This window comes from Gorilla gorilla, chromosome 2, assembly GCF_029281585.2.
Source record: "Gorilla gorilla gorilla isolate KB3781 chromosome 2, NHGRI_mGorGor1-v2.1_pri, whole genome shotgun sequence".
In the NCBI taxonomy this organism is placed as follows: Eukaryota; Metazoa; Chordata; class Mammalia; order Primates; family Hominidae; genus Gorilla; species Gorilla gorilla.
In genome coordinates this window covers 47976485-47992128 of record NC_086017.1, presented here as the reverse complement: position 1 = coordinate 47992128, position 15644 = coordinate 47976485, and the positions used below count along the sequence as shown (strand labels likewise).

Below are 15644 nucleotides of genomic sequence, written 5' to 3'. Positions count from 1 at the left end.
CTGAAAGACACCCGAGACCAGGCTGCCCATTTACTGCCCCTTCATGTCAATTCTGTACCTGCTGAAGGACTGTAGGATTGTGGGCTCGTAAAGAGTCCATATGACACTTCCCGGCTAATTCCTGGCCACCCAAAGCCATGGGCCTCCCAACCCAAAAGCACCCTCCCTCCACACTGCAGTGCCTGTGGCTGACATACTCTGCCAAGGACGGGAATAGGTTCCACAGCCCTAACTTTCAGAGGATTCTGGGAGGCTGATAAAAGAAGACAGCCATGCCTGGCCTATGCATCTGTGCAAGTCAAGTTGGGTTCAAAGCCCTGGGAATAGCCTCAGCCTCCATGCAGTGGCTGCTACCATCTGCCCCTCCTGCTATATCCTCCCTACACTTGCACTCATGTCAACACTGCCTCTGCCAGCCTAGGCAGGGGAGAGACAACGACCTACCTTAAAAGGCTTCTTCACATTTATCCCAACGTAGTTCTCCCCTGGGATGATGAGGGCATATGGCTCTAAGAGAACCTGGAAAGGTTCTACTGAGCCTTTCACCTCGATTTCCAGGACGATCACATCATCCACAGAGTAGGAGGAGTGCCCCAGGCTCTCCGCTTCTGAACTAAACACAAACCCACCGTTAGCTAGGAGCCGGCACACCTGGAAGCACATCCTAGAGTGTCCCTGCCTCTGTCCCACATGTTTGGCCTTGTGAAAAGAAAACACTGCCTAACTCACAGCTCCTGAGCCCCCTAAATCAGAGGCATTAGCCAGTGCCTGAAAGGTGATGAGCACCGATGGCTGTGACAGTGGTTTAGTGTAAGGACTGGGACGGGGCACTGCCCTGCTGCCTCCAGGGACCATCTGCAGCCCTCCAGCCTGGGATCTCTGCACCGGGCTGCCTGGAGCCCTAGCCTGAAGGTTTACACCGTGGGAGCAAAGCTTTCCCTCCGCACTCACCACCACCGAGGGCCCTCCAGTTTGGCTCCCCAAGAGCAACAATGGGCCTGGGGCACAGCTCCAAAGTTCCTGGGGTGGCCTCATAGTGAGTTTAGTGAGCTTAGTGTGCTCAGCCCATTGCAGGGCTGGGTTGCCAGGGCAAGGCAAAAAAAATGCTCTCACTCCCCAAAGCCTGCGGGGGCCAGGCTGCCCACTCCCCCTCACCTGATACCTTCCCCAGGAGAACCCCCAAGGTCGGGGAAGGCCCAGCTGCCCACTTCTCATCCAGGGCCCAGTTTCTCTCACCTTACAGGCTCTGGGACTTCCTCTAGCACCATCTGGAGCACACTGTGAAAATCCCTCAGCTGCAAGGCAAACACAGTGCCCTGAAAACACCACTGCGTTCCAGCAGGTTGTCCTGGAGAAGGCTGGGGCATGGCAGGAATTCTTCCTCCCCTTAGCCTAGCCATCAGAAGGACCTTCTGAAAACCCAGGGTTGCTTCCCTGCTGCCTCCTCCCCTCCTTAGGAAAAGTGAAGTTGCTGCCAGAACATGAGCCAGGACTCAGGGGCCTGTCTCAGCTGGGCCTGGGGGCAAGAAGCAAAGGCCTTCCTGATGCTGACAAAGCCCCTCAACGTGTCTGAAGCACCACACCCTCCCAGGATAGACAACGAGGCAGCTGGATGCTGGGACCAGAGGCAGGATCACTCATCTCAGCCCCAAACCCACTAACAATGGCCCCGGAGCATCCTTTTCATGCCCAGCTTGAATTCCCTTCTAGCCTAACCGTGGCCCACAGGGCTTCCCTCCACGCTGGGGCCAGCGCTGTGCTAACCTGGCCCTCAGGTCCCTGCACCTCACTCTCTCTAGGGGATGCTGTGGTATGGGTGGGGATGGTAATGTTTTTTGCCATAGTAGACATGTGGGAGACACCCAGAGCGGAGGAAGCCGGCCAAGGGTCTTGCTGCAGATGGGGTGAGTCTGGGATCAGGACCAGACAAAATGAGCTGCTTTGCCCCGGACACCAGGTGTGTACTCCAACCCAACTCAGCCAAGTGCTGGCCTGGGCAGGATGGCGCCTCGGTGGGCCCAGCTGTGGCTTCAGTGTGATTGAAGAGCACGGGTGGGGGGTCTAAATACATGATCCAACCATGTGTGGCTACTGAGATGACACCATCTGAACCTCATGAGGAGAAAAGCTCAGGATGAACTCGTGGTCTGTGTGGGGGCTTAGAACGCCCTTTCTGGGCATGATGGAGAAGGCGGTCTCCTTGTCAGGGTGGCACTTGATGCTGTCCATGCTGAAGGTTTCTCCAGGCATGAGGGGCTGCAGGTTGGGCTTCATGATCTGCCAGTAGAAGGCCAGCTCCACGTGCCTGTGGGGGCAATGTATCCAAGGCCATGTCCCAGTTCTGCTGGGACCAGGTCCCTCCACCCCATGCCTCCCTACCCTGCTCCAAGAGGGAGCAGGAAAGGACCTAGGAACAGGAAGAAACCGGGTCAGTCTTCACACCCTTCCAATGGAGGACCCTCCAATGGAGGAGGGGCAGCAGGTAGGCGACGGAGTCTAAGACAGAGACTATGTAAGAGAGCTCCTCGCTTCCCAGCCATGGCAGCTGGAGGTTGGAGCTACCATGACTCAGGGGACATGGTAAGTCAGGAACTCATGTTCCAATCATTAAAGTGTAAGAGGCTATGCATCACCCCCTAATATTGGGAAGATCTTCTGCAGTGTCTCTCACCACATGAGTTTCCAAGGTTTGCCACATCAACCCCATTCCTGCCCTCTGCCTTTCCTGTTATGGGCTCCCAGGACAGCTGTGTCCAGAAAGATATGTGCCTACTGGCTGCCAACAGGAACAGTGGCAACTCCATAGCATAGGAGGGGCAGGACTTGCAGCTATCCCGGGGGAGAGGTGACAGAGTCCTGTGTAATGTCTGGGGTCCCCAGGGCAGCCCTGGTTGGGAGGCTCCCTGAGATTTGTCCTGGTTTCATGGTGGTGCTCAGAGGTGGGTCAGGAAATAAATGGCAAGGAGAATGAAACCCACAGACTATAGTCTGTCTGCCCCTGGGACTTGGATGGCTTCCCCTACACAGGCATGGTATGTCGTCTCTGGAAAGCTGGGGCTGGCTAGGGATGGTCCAGGATGATTTGGGGCAGCACTATCTAACATAACTTCCTGAAGGGATGGAGATCTTACAGATCTGCACTGTCCAATATGACAGCCACTAGCTACATGTGGCTGGTGCCACTGAGGAAGTGAGCTCTTAATTTAATGTTAATTGATTTAAATTTAAGTAGCCAAGAGTGGCTACTGGTTTCCATGATAGACTGGGTCAATCTGGATCCCTCAATTGAATTTGGATACCCATTCTGTGCCCAGTCTTCCCCAGGCCCTTGGAAGGACCTCCTGTCTCACTGGGACTGAGGGCCAGGTAAGCAAGAAGAAGGGTTGGGTATTGGGGCACACACAGGGGTTACCCACGTAGCATTTCTAATAATCAGCTGCTTCCTAGCCGTGGACCGAAGGTTTTCAGGCTCAAATCGTATGAAGTGCTGGGCTGTTAAGTCTGTGAGCTCTCCAGGGTCTGGTTGGCTTTTTTCACCAGAAATATAGATCAGATCCAAAGCAATCAGCTGCCCAATTCCTGCCAAAGTAGAGTAAGCAAAGTCAGTGAAGGCTCACTAGGGCTGAAATCAGGCCAAGGCTGCTGCAGGACCCATGCCGCCATCCATATGCAGCTGGCCTTGACCGTGATTCCTGCAAGCTCACACTGGAGGGAAAAGGGGGATATCCGCACACAGGTTAATGTTCTCACATCTTTGAAGACCAAAAGGAGGTGATTTTGAGAACCTAGCATATAGCAGACACTCAATTAATGAGGAAGGGAGAGAAGAAGGGAGAAAAGGAGGGAGGGAAGGAGAAAAAGAGGGAAGGAAGGAGGGAGGGAGGGGCGACCAGGGGCATCTTGTCACGATTCCTAGGATGCCTCTTCTAACCCTGCAGAAATCTAGAGGTGGCTCTGGCTGTTTATGTGTGAGCCACTGGCAATTCCCCAAAGGAGTCAAAGTGAGTTTCAAAATGAAACAATGAAAGATTTCACCCCAGGTTTCCATCTGTCTCTTGCTAGAAGGCTCCTTGGACTGTCTTGGAGGCCACACTGGCTTGGGTCTCCAAAGTCAGACCAGAGCAATGGGCCTGAAACTAGACTCTGGCACCTGGAGGCTGCAGCATTCTTAATGTGCGCTCCTGACACACAGAGGAAAGAGGTGGGCTGCTGCTAATGCTACTGCGGTCAGTGGCCCCTGGAGCTCGGGCAGCCTCTCCAGCCCTGCCCCTGGGAGTACACTCAAGCCCACCTATGGTCACCAGCTCCTTTATCTGGCAGTTGTCGCACATGATGATGAAGGTCTGCTCTGCCTTTCCTAGGCTCTTTGGGGAAAACAAGACCTGGGGGAGAGAAGGGTTCCGTTACCTCCCATTAAAGGGCTTCCACCCTCCCCACCTCCCACCCTCCTCCTCTCAGACACACACCCCTTTCTTTGCTCTTCACTCTCTGTTCCCCTCCCTGCCACCTCCCACCTTACTCCTAAGGCCAAGTGTTTTACCCTAGCTCCACCCCAGAGAAAAGCAGGGAGCAAGCTAAAAGGATATGAAGATAAAGTTCACAGAGACCAAAATACAAATGGCCCTTAAACGAATGACAACACATACCCTCATTCATAATAAGAGAAATGTCAGTGAAAACCATCCAGAAGAACGGCTTTTTACCACTCATACTGGCAAAGAGCAGAAGGTGAGCTGTCATAAATGCAATGATTTGTTTTCTATTTTTTCCCCAATTCCCCCAACCCCCAGCCCTGGTAATCACCATTCTACTCTCTGCTTTTACGAGTTCAATTATTTAAGGTCCAACATACAGGTGCAATCATGCAGTATTTGTCTTTCTGTGCTTGGCTTCACATAATGTCCTCCAGACTTATCCATGTTGTCGCAAACGACAGGATTTCCTTCTTTTGCAGGGCTGTTATTCTATTGTGTACATATACCTCATTTTCTTTATCCTCTATCAATAGACACTTAGGGTGATTCCATAGCTTGCCTATTGTGAATGACACAATGAACATAAGAGTGCGGATATCTTTTAAATGGTATCTTTTGAGCCCAGGAGTTAGAGGATGCAGTGAGCAATGATCACATCACTGCACTCCAGCCAGATTTCATTTGTATATATACCTAGTAGTAGGACTGCTGAATCATATGGTAGTTCCATTTTTAATTTTTTGAAGGAACTCCATATTATTTTCCATAACGGCCGTACTAATTTACATTCCCATCAACAGTGGGCAAGGATTCCCTTTTCTCTACATCCTCGCCAACACTTACCTTTCATCTTTCTGATAATAGCCATTCTAACGGGTGTCAGGTGGGAGCTCACTGTGGTTTTAATTTGCATTTCCCTGATGATTAATGATGTTGAGAATGTTTTCATATACTCATTGACCATTTATATGTCTTCTTTTGAGGAATGTCTATTTGGTCTTTGGCCCATTAAAAAAAGCAGGTTGTTTTCTTGCTATTGCATTAAGTTCCTTATATATTTTTGGAGTTAACCCCTCCTCAGATGTGATAGTATTTTCTCCCATTTCACAGATTGTCTCTTCACTCTGTTGCTTGTTTCCTTTGCCGTGTAGAAGCTTTTTCGTTTGAGGTAATCCCATTTGTCTATTCATGTTTGTTTTTTTGTTTGTTTTGCTTTTTGAGACAGGATCTTGCTCTGTCACCCAGACTGGAGTGCAGTGGTGTGATCATTTCTCACTGCAGCCTCTAACACCTGAGCTCAAGCGATCCTCCCACTTCAGCTCCCAAGTAGCTGAGACCACAGGTGCATGCCACCACACCCGGCTAGTTTTTTAAATTTTTTATAGAGATGGGGTCTCCTTATGTTGCCCAGGCTGGTCTCAAACTCCTGGGCTCAAGAAATCCTCCCACCTCAGCCTCCCAAAGTGCTGAGCCACCGCACCTGGCCCCTATTTTCACTTTTGTTGCCAGTGCTTTTGAGATCATATACAAAAAATCATTGCCCAGACCAATGTCATACAGATTTCCCCCATTTTCTTCTAGTAGTTTTACATTTTCAAGTCTTATATTTAAATATTTAATCCATTTTATTAATAAGTTAATTTTTGTATATGGTGAGAGACACAGGTCTAGTTTCATTCTGTTAAATGCAATGATATTTTGTCTTGATTTTGTTCAAAATAATCTAGAAGAGCAGGGTGGGGAATGTCTGAGGGAAATGGAGGGGTATAGATGTAATAAGATTGGCCAAGAGTTGATAATTGTTGAAGATGAGTAATGAATACATGGATGATTATTCTATTTTTGTATATGTTTTTATATACAACGTCCATGAACAGTTTCTAAGTTTTATAATACACTGTATTGGCAAAGGTGTAAAGAAACAGACACCCTTACATACTGCTGTTGAAAGTATAAATTGGTACAATCCGCATGGTAAGGATTTTGGCAACATGCATTACAATTATGAGGGTACAAAGCGCTGGATCAGCAAATCTACTTCAAGGACTGTATCCTGTGGGTAGACTCATCCTTGGACAGAGTGATGTATGTATAATTTATACATAATTTGTAGCCAGAGATCAGAAAAAAATCTTCAGGTCAATCAGCAGGAGACTGCCGAACTAAATTATGGTCCATTCACACAGTAGGATACTACGCAGTTATTAAAACATATGAGAATGATCTCTAAGATATAGAGTTAAGTAGAAAACACAAGGCAAAGAACAGAGTATAGAGTGGGCAACTTTGTGTGTGAAGAAAAAAATGGGGGTAAAAACATGTGCAGTTGCTTATTTGGGCATAGACTATCTCTGGAAGGGCATTCAGAAAACTGGCCAGGTATGGCCTCTGGATGGCTGAGGAACTGGGGTAAAAGGGAGCATTTCACTGTTTACCCGTTTACATCTTTGAATGTTTTATTTTTATTTATTTATTTTTAGGACAGGGTTTCACTCTGTTGCCCAGGCTGGAGTACAGTGGCTCAGTCACAGTTCACTGTAAACTCAAACTCCTGGCCTCAAGTGATCCTCCTATCTTGACCTCCCAAAGTGTTGAGATTATAGGTGTGAGCCACTACACCTGGCTCTTTTGAATTTATTTTTTATTTTAAAAATTGTCTATACAGACAGTATATCACTATGTTGCCCAGGCTGGTCTTTAACTCCCAGACTCAGCAGTTCTCTTGCTTTAGCCTCCCAAAGTGCTAGGAGTACAGACCTGAGCCACTGCACCCAGTCTCTCTTTTGAATTTTTAATCACGCAAATGTATTTCTTATTCGGAACTATGAATACATTTTGGAACAGACAAACCCCCAAACAATCAGTAAACAAAATATGCAAGAAATGCCAAGGGGAAAGCCTTCCCCAGCTCCCTCACTGCTCCCCTAAGAGTCCTGCTGCTACCCTCTTCCTTTACTTGGAGATCCCAGGAGGATGGGATGAGGGGGATGTCCAGGGCAGAGCAGCTCCAATTCCTTAAAGCTTCGATGAGCCTGTGACAAGGCCTGGACTACACCAAGAGAACAGGGAACCTGGCCTGTGTATGGGCCTTGTAGACCCAACCTGCCCCTCAGCAGTAGATGAGGCCTGACAAAGCCCCTGAACTGGCTCAGTCTCAATCCCAAGAACTAGTTTCTCATCAGGGATCAGATGAGCAGGGACATGAATAAGAGAGCCACATCCTAGGGCTGCAGAACCTACTGGGCACTTGAAACTAGAAAGCAGCTGATAAGAGGAAGCCCTTCCTGACAGCATGGCAGAGTCGCTGTGGCAGTTGAACTCCAACTTGGCTGCACACCAGCATTCCCTGGGGGACTTTAGAAGTCCGGCACCCAGGCCACAGCCCAGTCTAGTGAACTCAGAACCTCAGGGGTAGGGCCTTGGTGTTGTTTCCAGGTCTCTCAGGTGATTGCAATGTGCAGCTGAGTTTAAGAACTAATAAGGGCTGCTGGATCTCACTACCTGGTGATATGGCACAGGCCAAATCCACCCCCCAGAAGCCAGACGGTTTTTGCTCCTGAATGTCAGGGGCCTCCCTCGGCAGGCTAGTGTGAAAGGCCAAGCATGTCTGTAGCAGCCCACACCCAGTCACATGAAGTGGAGTCAGACTCCTAGACCAGGAGTCGGGGAGAGTGGCAGTGTGCTGCAACAGGGACAGGAAGTATCACCATTTCTCACGGGCATCTCTGGAGACCAGCGAGCAGGTGTGATCAGCTGAAGGGGGCAGCAAAAGGGGCCAGTTAGGAAAGGAGACACCCACAGCCAGGGGCAGACCGCTGAGAGCTTCTGCAGAGGTTCAGGATGAGGCGTAACGGAGTTGGGCCTTGCTGACTATACAAACTGAGGATGAAGCAGGAAAGTGAGAACAAAGCCACAATAACCGCAATAATCAGGTACCAGATGATAGAGGGGCCTGGGGGAGGGAAGACCCAAGAGAGACTGAAGAACCAAGGGAAGATCTTGGAAGCAGCTTGGACATTGGTGGAGGTGGCTCCCAGACTAAAGGTGTGGACTAGCGAGGCTCAGGTTTGTGATGTGATGCTAGGGCTATCTGCATTTGCTTTGTGAAAATGCTCATAAGACAGTCAAATGACATCTGACATCACCCTACAGAATGCAAGAATATGCGTCTACCCAGAAGTCACTAAGGCTGGGATATGGGATGGGACTGGACACTTGAGTCATGAAAACAGAGACAAATGCAAGCATGCAAGCAGTTGAGGAAATATATGCCAATGTCTGATTACCTACCTCCACTAATATAGCATGTCCCGGGGCCAGCTCAAACACCGAAGGCAGGATTCCAAAAGGAGGTTGTTCAACAAAGCCGACGGTTGCAATGGCCTTAAAGAAAAGCAGATTACCCAACAGTGTGGAAGACATTGTAAAAGCCAGTATTCAGATTGCAAACTTCTCTCCTTCAAACATCCATTTTGCAATGTGAAGGAACTTAAGGATCATCCAGTCACATGGTAATGAAGAAACTGAGGCTTATTCATTCAGCAGGCATTTACTCAGCCATCACCAGGTACCAGGTGAGGTACTGAAGGTTAAGGAGAGTAAGTCTTAGAACATCTGTGAAGAGCTGACTACTGGCAGGAGGTACAAGGAACACCATCACCAAGTGATTGGGACACAAAGTGACAAGCGTGTGAGGTCTCACTCAGGAGGTGAGCTGAGTGGGCCCTCCCCTGGGCTCCCAAAGCACATTGTCCTTTTCCTACAGTAACACCCAGTGTCACAGGTGCTAGCATATGTGTCTGCCTGCAACTCTGACCCACCCCTGGCTACAAGCTCCTGAGTCACGAGAGCTGCAGCCCCAGTGCCTACACAAGAAGTCACTTAGCATGCCAGGGACACAAACCCATGCCTACAAGACCCTGGTCAGTAACAGAAATGAGTGAAATGTCTTTCTTGGAACATCTTGAAATGTCGTCCTCTAGATGTATCCCTTGTTTTCTGGGTACAAATAAATATCTTTGCTATGAGAAAAATAATGGTGTGAGCATGCTAATGGATGGTGTCAGTGCTGATGGATGGTGTGAGCATGCTGATGGATGGTGTCAGTGCTGGGATGCTCTTGGGACTGGTGGAGCTGGGCACTCAGGACGAGGTACACAGGGCCTGCCCCCAGCCCTGGCCAACAGGCTCACAGTGAATCCTGGCCCTGGCCTTCATATCTTCCAGTTTTTCAAAGGACTGGAAATGTAGAACTTTATGTAAAATCTCCTTTTTTTTTTTTTTTTTTTGAGACGGAGTCTCACTCTGTTGCCCAGGCTGGAGTGTAGTGGTGCGATCTCGGCTCACTGCAACCTCCACCTCCCGGGTTCAAGTGATTCTCCTTCCTCAGCCTCCTGAGTAGCTGGGACTATGGCACATGCCACCACACCCGGCTAATTTTTTATTTTTAGTAGAGATGGTGTTTCATCATATTGGCCAGGCTGGTCTCAAACCCCTGACCTCAGGTAATCTGCCCGCCAAGGCCTCCCAAAGTGCTGGGATTACATGTGTGAGCCACTGCGCCTGGCCAAATCTCCTTATTTTTAAATGTTGGCTCAGAAAATGTTAAGTGCTGTGCCAAACAAATACCAGCAGAATTTGGCCAAAGGGCAGCCAATTTGTAACCTCTGAACTATTCAGTCATTTGCTACAATAAAGAAGGACTGAATGAGTGAATGCAGTCACATTTGAGCCAGGGCTTGAAGGATAAGAGAGGTGATACCGCTTGCCCAGCATGGTACAGGTATTAGTGACATAACCAGAACTACAACACTGGACCCTTATACATCCATTCTCATTCGGGTTGTGGCAGTTGCATAGAGAGTTTACAACACTCTGCGTTCTGTGTGTTTCCAATCATAGGTATACTCTAGTAAGTTCCTCTGGGGGTTATTTCCTTTGATGGATTTGTAATTTTTCCAGTTAGCAACCTGTGATCACTCACCTTGAAACTTAGTGGTGGCCAGCTTGTTTTGGGCATAATGCAGAACATGCCAACACTGAAACCCACATTTTTGCAGATGAATCTGGTCATCTTGACTCCCCCAATGAGGCAGTAACCACAGTCCAACACCGGTGACACTGTAGCCACAGGAGAACATGTGCAAGAGAAACAACAGGTCACTCTTAATAGGCCCTACTGTCATGCTTCTCCTGAGGTACAGCCAGAGATCAGGACAGCTGGTCCCAGCCCAGCACCCTATGCAGAGAGGATGAGTGGGGACATGTCCTGACCCTGCACCAACTTGGGCTCTGCCCAGGCTGCTGCTGGCCACATGGCAATAGTGCCATGGGACTCTATTCACTCCTGGCTAGAGCAGCAGAAGTCAGTGCCCATTGTGGATTCATGCTCAGCCAGGGCCACCCAGCATGGTCCTTGGGGGCTATGGCAGAAGTAAGGGGGATCATGGTCCCAAATTCCAGCCTATGCCCAGCTGTAGAAGCTTGTCGCTGAGGGAGCCCAGCTGAAGCCAGCTTTGCTAAGGACTCCTACCCCCACAGCCACGAGGACAACAACAACCTGTTAGGACTCCTCAGGGTGCACAGGCACTTCTTCCTTGCCCACTGTGGCATAGGTCCCCTCAGGGATGTTCATAAGCCAGCAAAACCTATGGTGGGGTTAGCTGGACTGTTGGCTTCATCCCCTGCTGTGAGTCAACCTCCACTGAGAAAACCCAAAAGCAAGCAGAACAATCATGGCTTGACACTGTGGATGGCTACAGAAGCTGCTAGCAGTTTCCTCTGCAGGACCCACGGCCCCTGCCCAAGAGAACCAAGCTGTGTGCTGCTACAAAGGGAACCTCAGAGGCAGGCAGTCCTTATGGGGACTCTCCAACCTTAACTGAATCTGTGGGAAGCTACGGTGCACACTCACATGTCAGCACGGGGGGCGGCCTCCGGGCCTGCAGGGGGATCAGAAGTGTGTGGGCTGACTGGGTCTCCACTAAAATAAAATCATCAAAATCCCCAAGGCAGTCAGGAAAAAACTGGACAATGAACTGGCAGGTCATTCCAGGAGCCACCATTCCACCTTTTCCTGGGAACATCCCTGTGCATGACAAAAGTGACAAGTGAGGATCCTGGGAGCAGCCAGCCACCAGGGCTTGAGCTCAGCTGATACAGACCCCAGCCCTGCCAGGGCTGGCTCTGTAAGTGCCTATTGGGCCAAAGCCGTGCTGATGGCAGGACAAGGGCATGAGAGGGGAGCAGGCTGCAAGGGTGGCGACTCCAGGTAAGCATGCCAGAGCCTGGGGGGAAATGACACCATCCATCCAGAAAGGTCAGGTGGGGCCATGCCTGGCCCTATGGCTTAGAATTTCTTTGGTGGATAGCAGAGAAACTTTTGAGATTTCTGAACGGGGTGACATGATCAGAGTTGTTCTTGAGACAAATACTGTGACACTAAAGTAGGAAGGCTGGCTGGGGGGCTGCTGCCGAGGCTTAAGTGAGGAATGGAGAGGGCCTGATTGAGGAGAATGGCAGCACGAGGAGTGGGGAGATAGCAGGACCAGTGCCTGGGTGGAGGCGGTCAGGAGAAAGGAGCTGTCAAGGCTCTGAGGACACATTGCTGGTGGAGCATGAGGAGCCCTCAAGGACTGCTGATGGGGGGAGTCCAGGCCCGGGCTGTAGACTCAGGGCGGGAGTCAGCAACTGGCAGCAAGCCCAGCAAGTGACTTCAAGGCAATCCACACTACTACTGCTACTGCTACTACTACTACTACTACCACCACCACCACTACTACTACTACTACTACCACTACTACTACCACCCCCACCACTACTACTACTACCACCACCACTACTATTACTACCACTACTACTACCACCACTACCACCACCACTACTACTACCACCACCACCACCACTACTACTACCACTACTACTACTACTACCACCACTACTACTACTACTACCACCACCACCACTGCTACCACCACCACCATCACCACCACTACTACTACCACCACCACCACTACTACTACTACCACCACCACTATTACTACCACTACTACTACCACCACTACTACTACTACTACTACCACCACGACTACTACTATTACTACCACCACCACTACTACCACTACTACTACCACCACCACTACTACTACTACCACTACTACTACCACCACCACCATTACTACTACTACCATCACTACTACCACCACCACTACTACTACTACCACTACTACTACCACAACCACCACTATTACTACTACTACCACTACTACTACCACCACTACCACCACCACTACTACTACTACCACCACCACCATTGCTACCACCACCACCATCACCACTACTACTACTACCACTACTACTACCACCACCACCACCACTACTACTACTGCCACCACCACTACTACTACCACCACCACCACCATTACTACTACCACTACTACTACTACCACTACTACTACTACCACCACCACCACTGCTACCACCACCACCATCACCACTACTACTACTACCACCACCACCACTACTACTACCACCACCACTATTACTACCACTACTACCACCACCACTACTACTACTACTACCACCACGACTACTATTACTACCACCACCACTACTACCACTACTACTACCACCACCACTACTACTACTACCACTACTACTACCACCACCACCATTACTACTACTACCATCACTACTACCACCACCACTACTACTACTACCACTACTACTACCACAACCACCACTATTACTACTATTACCACTACTACTACCACCACCACTACTACTACTACACTACCACCACCACTACTACCACTACTATTACTACTACTACCACCACCACCACTACTACTACCACCACTACTACTACCACCACCACCACTACTACTACCACCACTACTACTACTATCATTGCTACCATTACTACCACCACTACTACTACTATTACTACGAATACCACCACTACTATTACCACTACTACTAATGAACTTACAAATACTGAACTTACCCAGTCCCAGAGCGAAGTATGGCGTGGAAGGCGGGAGGACTCGCAGGTAACGGCTGGTCGTGGTGGTGTTCTGCAGTGCAATTACCATCTGTTGAAAGGTAAGATGATCTCTTTTAGACAGCAACACTTATAGACGAAATGATACGATGTCCAGGATTTACTCTAATATGGGAAGGGGGTAGAGGTAGAAATGAAATAGGCTTGGCCACATGTTGGTAACTGTCGAAGCTGGCTGAGGGGTACATGGGGATTCATTATGCCATCCTATGTACTTTTGTTTGTTTTGGGAAGTTTCCATAGTAAAAAATAAAATACAGGCCAGGCATGGTGGCTCACGCCTATAATCCCAGCACTTTGGGAGGCTGGGGCAGGCGGATCACTTGAGGTCAGAAGTTTGAGACCTGCCTGGACAACATGAAGAGACTCTCTCTACCAAAAAAAAAAAAAAAATTAGTTTAAAATTTTAAAAACAAATAAATAAAATACAAGGTAAAAATGAAGGCAGGAATAGATCTGTCAGACCTCTGAGCCTAAGCTAAGCCATTGCATCCCCTGTGACTTGCGGGTATATGCCCAGATGGCCTGAAGTAACTGAAGAATCACAAAAGAAGTGAAAATGCCCTGCCCCGCCTTAACTGATGACATTCCACCACAAAAGAAGTGAAAATGGCCTGTCCTTGCCTTAAATGATGATGTTACCTTGTGAAAGTCCTTTTCCTGGCCGATCCTGGCTCAAAAAGCTCCCCCAATGAGTACTTTGCAACCCCCACTCCTGCCTGCCAGAGAACAAACCCCCTTTGACTGTAATTTTCCTTTACCTACCCAAATCTTATAAAACGGCCCCACCCCTATCTCCCTTCACTGACTCTCTTTTCAGACTCAGCCCGCCTGCACCCAGGAGATTAAAAGCTTTATTGCTCACACAAAGCCTGTTTGGTGGTCTCTTCACACGGACGCACATGAAATTTGGTGCTGTGACTCGGATCGGGGACCTCCCTTGGGAGATCAATTCCCTGTCCTCCCGCTCTTTGCTCCGTGAGAAAGATCCACCTATGACCTCAGGTCCTCAGACCGACCAGCCCAAGAAACATCTCACCAATTTCAAATCCAGTAAGCGGCCTCTTTTTACTCTCTTCTCCAACCTCCCTCACTATCCCTCAACCTCTTTCTCCTTTCAATCTTGGCGCCACACTTCAATCTCTCCCTTCTCTTAATTTCAATTCCTTTCATTTTCTGGTACAGACAAAGGAGACACATTTTATCCGTGGACCCAAAACTCCGGCGCCGGTCACAGACTGGGAAGGCAGCCTTCCCGTGGTGTTTAATCATTGCAGGGACACCTCTCTGATCATTCACCCACGTTTCAAAGGTGTCAGACCACGTAGGGAGGCCTGCCTTGGTCCTTCACCCTTAGCGGCAAGTCCCGCTTTTCTGGGGGAGGGCAAGTACCCCAACCCCTTCTCTCCATGTCTCTACCCCTTCTCTGCTTTTCTGGGGGAGGGGCAAGTACCCCAACCCCTTCTCTCTGAGTCTCTACCCCTTCTCTGCTTTTCTGGGGGAGGGGCAAGTACCCCTCAACCCCTTCTCCTTCACCCTTAGCGGCAAGTCCTGCTTTTCTAGGGGGCAAGAACCCCCAATCCCTTATTTCCACACCCCAACCTCTTATCTCTGTGCCCCAATCCCTTATTTCCGTGCCCTGACCCCTTTCCCACTTTTCTGGAGGGTTAAGAACCCCCGAACCCCTTCCCTCCGTGTCTCTACACTCTCTTCTCTCTGGGTTTGCCTCCTTCACTATGGGCAACCTTCCACCCTCCATTCTTCCTTCTTCTCCCTTAGCCTGTGTTCTCAAGAACTTAAAAGCTCTTCAACTCACACCTGACCTAAAACCTAAACGCCTTGTTTTCTTCTGCAACACCGCTTGGCCCCAATACAAACTCGACAGTAGTTCCAAATAGCCGGAAAACGGCACTTTCAATTTTTCCATCCTACAAGATCTAAATAATTGTCATAAAATAGGCAAATGGTCTGAGGTGCCTGATGTCCAGGCATTCTTTTACACATCAGTCCCTTCCTAGTCTCTGTGCCCAATGCAACTCGTCCCAAATCTTCCTTCTTTCCCTCCTGCCTGTTCCCTCAGTCCCAACCCCAAGCATCACTGAGTCTTT

At 49.3% G+C, this 15644-nt stretch overlaps 1 protein-coding gene across 7 annotated transcripts in view; it reads right to left on the bottom strand.

The window, feature by feature from the left end:
* Window positions 1-15644, bottom strand: part of DLEC1 (DLEC1 cilia and flagella associated protein) — a 75001-nt gene that overhangs the window by 25459 nt on the left and 33898 nt on the right. For all 7 annotated transcript variants that reach the window (XR_008678018.2, XM_055381286.2, XM_055381285.2 and 4 more), the window contains exons 7-15: window positions 13480-13567; window positions 11389-11562; window positions 10459-10595; window positions 8766-8858; window positions 4292-4382; window positions 3417-3579; window positions 2113-2305; window positions 1237-1295; window positions 445-613 (exon numbers count right to left, since the gene is read on the bottom strand). Coding sequence is in view for 6 of the 7 variants with exons in the window: in XM_055381286.2 (XP_055237261.1) it covers window positions 445-613; window positions 1237-1295; window positions 2113-2305; window positions 3417-3579; window positions 4292-4382; window positions 8766-8858; window positions 10459-10595; window positions 11389-11562; window positions 13480-13567 (1167 nt within the window). In the remaining variant the exon portion in view is untranslated. The remainder of the gene's footprint in view (window positions 1-444; window positions 614-1236; window positions 1296-2112; window positions 2306-3416; window positions 3580-4291; window positions 4383-8765; window positions 8859-10458; window positions 10596-11388; window positions 11563-13479; window positions 13568-15644) is intronic.